This window comes from Cicer arietinum, chromosome 8 (assembly GCF_000331145.2).
Source record: "Cicer arietinum cultivar CDC Frontier isolate Library 1 chromosome 8, Cicar.CDCFrontier_v2.0, whole genome shotgun sequence".
Classification (NCBI taxonomy): Eukaryota; Viridiplantae; Streptophyta; class Magnoliopsida; order Fabales; family Fabaceae; genus Cicer; species Cicer arietinum.
Window position 1 is genome coordinate 21,677,042 of NC_021167.2, and position 6,001 is coordinate 21,683,042.

The 6,001-nt window shown below is 32.2% G+C and overlaps 1 protein-coding gene across 2 annotated transcripts; it reads right to left on the reverse strand.

Moving 5' to 3' along the window:
• Nucleotides 1-295: 295 nt before the first annotated feature.
• Nucleotides 296-5,749, reverse strand: LOC101505970 (probable fructokinase-7). 2 transcript variants are annotated; one of them, XM_004513639.4, is made up of 8 exons: nt 5,485-5,748; nt 4,286-4,390; nt 3,876-4,084; nt 3,098-3,310; nt 2,814-3,011; nt 2,315-2,455; nt 1,265-1,381; nt 296-674 (listed from the first exon to the last, which is right to left on the reverse strand). In XM_004513639.4, the coding sequence occupies exons 3-8, from the start codon at nt 4,014-4,016 to the stop codon at nt 528-530; spliced, it is 957 nt and encodes a 318-aa protein (XP_004513696.1). In that variant the 5' UTR covers nt 4,017-4,084; nt 4,286-4,390; nt 5,485-5,748; the 3' UTR covers nt 296-527. The 2 variants fall into 2 exon arrangements, with proteins under 2 accessions (XP_004513696.1, XP_004513694.1); XM_004513637.4 differs by lacking the exon at nt 4,286-4,390 and having other exon boundaries at nt 5,485-5,749.
• Nucleotides 5,750-6,001: the final 252 nt, after the last annotated feature.

The following is a 6,001-nucleotide window of genomic DNA, read 5'->3' on the forward strand; positions in this document are numbered from 1 at the left end:
TATTATAATTACTCATAATTGGTCGTATATGTGCACAACATAACAATCATTCATTTAATAATCAATAATTAACATTACTCACTTTATTATTTAAAATGAATTACTCACTTTAAAAGAGCCAAATCCCTCTAAAACAACCTTGTAGCTCTTTATTTTCTTCTCAACAAATTCCTCCCATCTTCCCTTCTTGTTCACTCTCAAAATAAATAAATAAAATAAAATATTCTCACATTTTCAAAATCCCAATTGTATTATGAGCTCTTAACATCATTAAGTTAATCACATTCCTTGACTATTAATGAATAAATACTTTGATTTTATTACAAGTCTCAAATCTAGAGCACTTCAAAAACTAAAAGGTTAATTCATGTGCTCAAAAATATGAGAAAAATTGTTATTACAATTTATAACAAAAAAATTACAAGTCCAAATATTTTAATTTTGGATTAAAAAAATAAAAATTTGAGAAGCTTAGCATCACCTTAAGCTATATAATATATCTCAACAAATCATAAAAATAAAAAATGTCAGGTTTGATGTATTAGAGCTGCTTCTAGTAAGAATTGCAAAACAGCTTCTTTTGTAGGAAGTGAAGGAATTGCACCTCTTTCAGTTACTGTGATTGCACCACATACATTACCAAAATACAAAGCCTTTCTTAGACTTTTCTCATCCTGCCAATAAATAAACAATATAAGTTTTCATAAGTAAGAATTATGAAGACTTTATATAATAGTTAAACTGAAAGAGTCATATTTTTACAAATTTAAGCTCCATATACATCAAAATGACAAATGAAAGGGAAAAAAAAAAGTTTAAATATGACTTCATTCCCTGCAATTATAGCGTTTTTTTTAGTCTACGTAAGTTTTTTATGTTTGGATTCAATCGCTGCAAATTAAAAAAAATTGTTGTTTTTGGTCCGTGACAACAGCTTATCGGACCTTGAGGCGTGATTTATTGGGTCACCTATGTCGTCATGGATTAAAAGCAACATGTTTTGAATTTGCAGAGACTGAATCTAAAAAAATAATTTGGAAAATGCTCATCCCCTCCCGATTTTGTCCATTCGACCCTCAATATACTATCGGAAGCTAAGATCGGATAACAATGAATAAACATGGGGGGTTGGATAAGCATCCACCAAAGAACTATAACTATAACAAAAAAATGCTATTATTACAGAAAAAAAAAGGATCAATATGAATGAAAATTTAGCAGAAAAATGAGCAAAATATAAGAATGAGTTAAGATTCAAAATAACCTGAAAAATAGTTTGGTCAGAAGCTATACTGTATAGAATCCCACTAACAAATGCATCACCAGCACCAGTTGTGTCAACAGGTTTAACTTTAACACCTGAAACCCTGCCCTTAAATTCCTGCACACAAATTTGGCACCACAATTACTAGTCATTGAGTACATTATTTTCAATAGTACATTCCTACTCACAAGTAACAACCATTAATTAAGGCGGTAAATTTTTTTAAAATAACAATGGCGTGCAGAGCCATCACAATGAATTGATCGATCGCAACTAAGGCCATAACGGACTAGAGTCAAAGCCAATTTGGATAAAATTCTTTAAAAGAACTTACGAAAAAGGGAATGTTAAAAGCTTTGAAGCACGAATACTGACACAGAAATCGGACACGACACTAACATGTTGACATCAATAATAATTTAAAAAAACGAATTAATTGAGTGTAATCAATGTGTTGATGTCGTGTCAGACATCAACACGTGTTGGACACCGAGACATGCCTTTGATTAGAAGTGTCGATGCTCAGAGGTTAAAAGTGTTGTACAATAACTGTGAGTATTTTACTATCAGCTTCTCATAAAGATGAAATTAACTTCTTATCTCAATTTTTTCCAAAGCTTTTCTCATTTTAACTTTTCAAGATACATCTACAAGTTTATAAGGACTTATCCTAAGTTAATAATCATAAACATAGGAACTATTTCGATAAACAGCTTAATAATAAGCTAGTTCTATATCAAAAGATAAAATAAAGTCAAACTATTTTCATATAAGTTATAACTTGTTTTCATAAATTATCGTGGAGAGTACATGAAAATAAGCTGAAAACAGTTTATGGATACGTCATAAACTGTTTCCACAAATTCTCGGAAATAGTATCACAAGTGCTTATGTCAGTAGATAAATTCAAATAAATCAATCAAAACAGATCCTTAGTTTAATCCAAACAAGGCCTTAGGGACCTCTGTTGTAACAAAAACAAGGCAAATATGAAATGAGAAATAGTGGTTCCAACAAGATCATATAGTCAAATTGATTTGGAAAGCACACCTTTGTGTAATATCTACAACCCTTGGACCCTTCAGTAACAATTAAGAGTTTGAGATTAGGATGAAAAAGTTTCTTCAAAACAACATTATCATCATAAGGATCATCACCTCCAGTCAAAAATGTAACCTCATCCTCACTTATCTGTACATACATAAAAGAAATACAGCATCAGGTCTACTAAGAAAAATAAAAAAGAATAACACAATTGATATTTTCAAATTAAACATTGTTGAGTACGGCTCGTTGACAAGTGGACAGGCGCTTAAGCGTAGCAGAGCAAGGTAAACGTTTGTCATTTGGACTTGGCATATTTGATTGTTTGGCTACGACTAGAATGGCTGGAGGGTGTTTACCCTCTGTGGTACGATTCAGGGAAAATCTTGTAAAAATGAACTGTAGTATTTAAACTAAACATTGTACTTTGTAACCCTAATTCATTGCACATTATAAAACTACAACAACCAATCTACTAAGAAGTGTTCATTGCAATAAATTATACCTTTATGACATCGGCTTGATCCCATATGCTCATTATACCTTTCCGAGCAGCCTCCGAAGACGGCCACAACGCCAATCTCAAATTTGGATCGTAAGAAAGAATGCAACCAGAGCTTTTGGCAATGCTCATAGCAGCAATATGTGCTGACTTACATGGCTCATCAATCAAACTAATGGAACCATAATGGAAAATTCTAGCCTGCAATCAAATATTATCAATATCATGAATTTAACCATAGTTCTTAAGCCACATTTCATAAAATAAAACAATGAAATTCAAAATACCTGTTTTAAGAGATTTCTATCAAGTTCTGATTCTTGAAGAAGCATATCAGCACTTGGATTCCGGAAAAACAAGAACTCACGCTCGCCATCAGCTCTAAGTGTGACAAAAGCTAATGCGGTTCTTGCGCTAGTGTCGAACCGCATTCCAGAAGTATCAACATTGTTCTGCTTTAAAATATCTGCCAACATGTACCCAAATTCATCGGCTCCAACCTAATACACAGACAATAAGGAAATAAGATGGATCCAAATCCACTGCAGTAGAAAAAGCATCCAGTTATGCGTGTCAATCGATCTCGATTGATTTGAGAACGATCAGTTCAGTTACACCTTCACTAAATCAACATTAAATAATCTCCACCATTAATTTGAGACTAGACGGCCAAAATCAGTAACTGTGTCACACAATTACTGTGTAGAGTCCAAATTCAAGTAAGACATGATTTTCAATTATACTAGTTTAAGAAAGAATAGTTTGTCCACTTTTTTTCCCTATTATCCTTATTTCTTTAGGGTAGGCGTACAGGAACAACATACTAGAGGGAGTATACTAATTTTCAAAATAGCATATATTTAGAATCACTTCCATTTTCTCAAATGATTACTGTTATGTATATGTCAGTATCAATGTTGAGTTAGGTGTTCGTATTTGTGTCAGTGCTATCTATGTGGCAGTATTAGTGTTGAGCTCAGTGTTCGTATCTGTGTCAATGCTTCATAACAAAAAAGTGAAGAAATCAAATAAGCAACTGGATCAACATAAAATTTAAAATTACACCTTGCCTATAAAAGCAGATGAACCTCCCATTCTAGTGATACCAACAGCCACATTGGCAGGAGCTCCACCAGGAGCTTTCTTGAAAGCCGGTGCCTCGGCCAGCGACACTCCTCCTACTGTTGGCACAAAGTCTATCAACATTTCCCCAAAGCAAACAACCAGTGAACTTGTTTCCTTAATGTCCTCTTTTGTATGATCATTGCATTCAACTGCACAAAAGTACTAGTACCTTTAACCAATATAAACCATGGTTTCACAACAGTTTACTAGCAACTAGTAACAATCTAATTGCAGAGAATTATGTTAAAAATTGAATACTTAAAGAAGTTCTCATTAGTTTAGGAGGTCACTACAATTCAAAGCATGGTTTTAATTTGTGGTCATCAACCGCAATTGCAATCGCAACATACCGGCTTTAGAGGTTTCTACAACGCCATTGCAACCGCAATTACAGCATTATCAGCCGCATTTGTTTGCATTATACCTCCGTATAAAGGTTTGTGGCATAATTATAACTGCAATTAAAAACCATGATTCAAAGCAAAAACCTCATCTTCATAGTAAGAAATTGAACATTTCAAGATATTATCATTAGTTTAGGAGGTCACAACTATTCAAAGCATTTTTAAATTGCGGTCCCCTACCACAGTTATGTTTGCGGTCCGCATCTTTGTAGAGTGTCTGTAATTGGCATACTAGAAAACATATTGTATAAAAACTACTTGGAACGAGAAGAATCAACTTAAACATGTTCTACTATGTGCCCTTTCTTTCCTCACTCCACAAATTCACAAAGATAAAGATAAAATAGTACAGATAGTAGTATCAATTTGGATATAAACCACTAGCAAACAGAACCATCAAATGCATCATTAATTCAAACAAAGAAATTTCTAGATACCAACATTTCTGCCCCTAATAATGCAGGATCAACTTACATTTCCTGGCCTAAATAAAAAAAAAATCTAATGCTTATATGACAAAAGAAGTTGATCTTATGCTTTTAAATAAAGGTATGTGACTGTGATCTAGTCTTCAACATAATGGTTTTTTATGTTCCCAAAAAACTCAATGAGATTGCGATTAAGGACACAGTTGACCACAATATCATCGATCGCGATGCAAATGCAACCGCAATTTAAAACCTTGGATATTTGACATTATTTGGTAGAAAGGCCACATCATCATGATTTAGTCTCTATTCTTGGAAATCATGGAAATAACATACAAAAAAAAAATTGCTGCTAAGTAACTATTACCTTCATAATTCATAAAAAATAAGCACAAAAATTGACATAAGGTAACAGATCAGAACACAATCGATCAGCAGGCACAAAACTCAGCAAAAACTCTCCAATCAGATTCAGTGAAACAAAAACACAAATAGAGCATAACCCATAATCCAAAAAACAAAAAAAAAACCCAAAGATACAAACTTTATCACAAAATCAAGTTCCAACCTAGCTAAGTGAATTCCTTGAAGTCATCATCATTCATAAAATAAACAACAAAAAATAACAGCAACAAAAATAACACATGTTCCAAAACAATAACAAACACATACAAAACAAAAAAGAAAGTGAAAGAGAGAGAAGAAAGAAGACAAAACCTGAAGGGGTAGTAGAATGAGCCATTTATGAAAACAATGGAAGAGGATTTGAATTTTTAGAACAAAAAAAAAACAGTATTTTTTGAGAAATAAGAAGTAGCTAATACTATGTTGTTGTTGTAATATGCAGAGAAAAGTCAAAATAAAAAGGTAGATAAGAATAAGGAGAGAAATGGGTTGGTCTTATGATATAAATGAATGTGAATGAAAAAGGTGACACAGAAATTCAACAACAATTAGCACACAGCTGACAGAACACAGAATTTTACTTTGCATTTATTCTCCAACTTGCTGCCTAAACTTTCTCAATCAAAAGTCACTTTACTTTTTTATAAACCACAGTTTTAATATTGGAAATCAGGATTTTCATTTTGGTTTTAAATTAATATTTAAATTATTAAAATGACAATCATATTTATTTATAATGATTACAAAATATTAAATTGTATATTTTTATGATTTTAAATTATATTTATTAATAATTATTTTGATTATTCGAATAGTAACTTAAATTTTT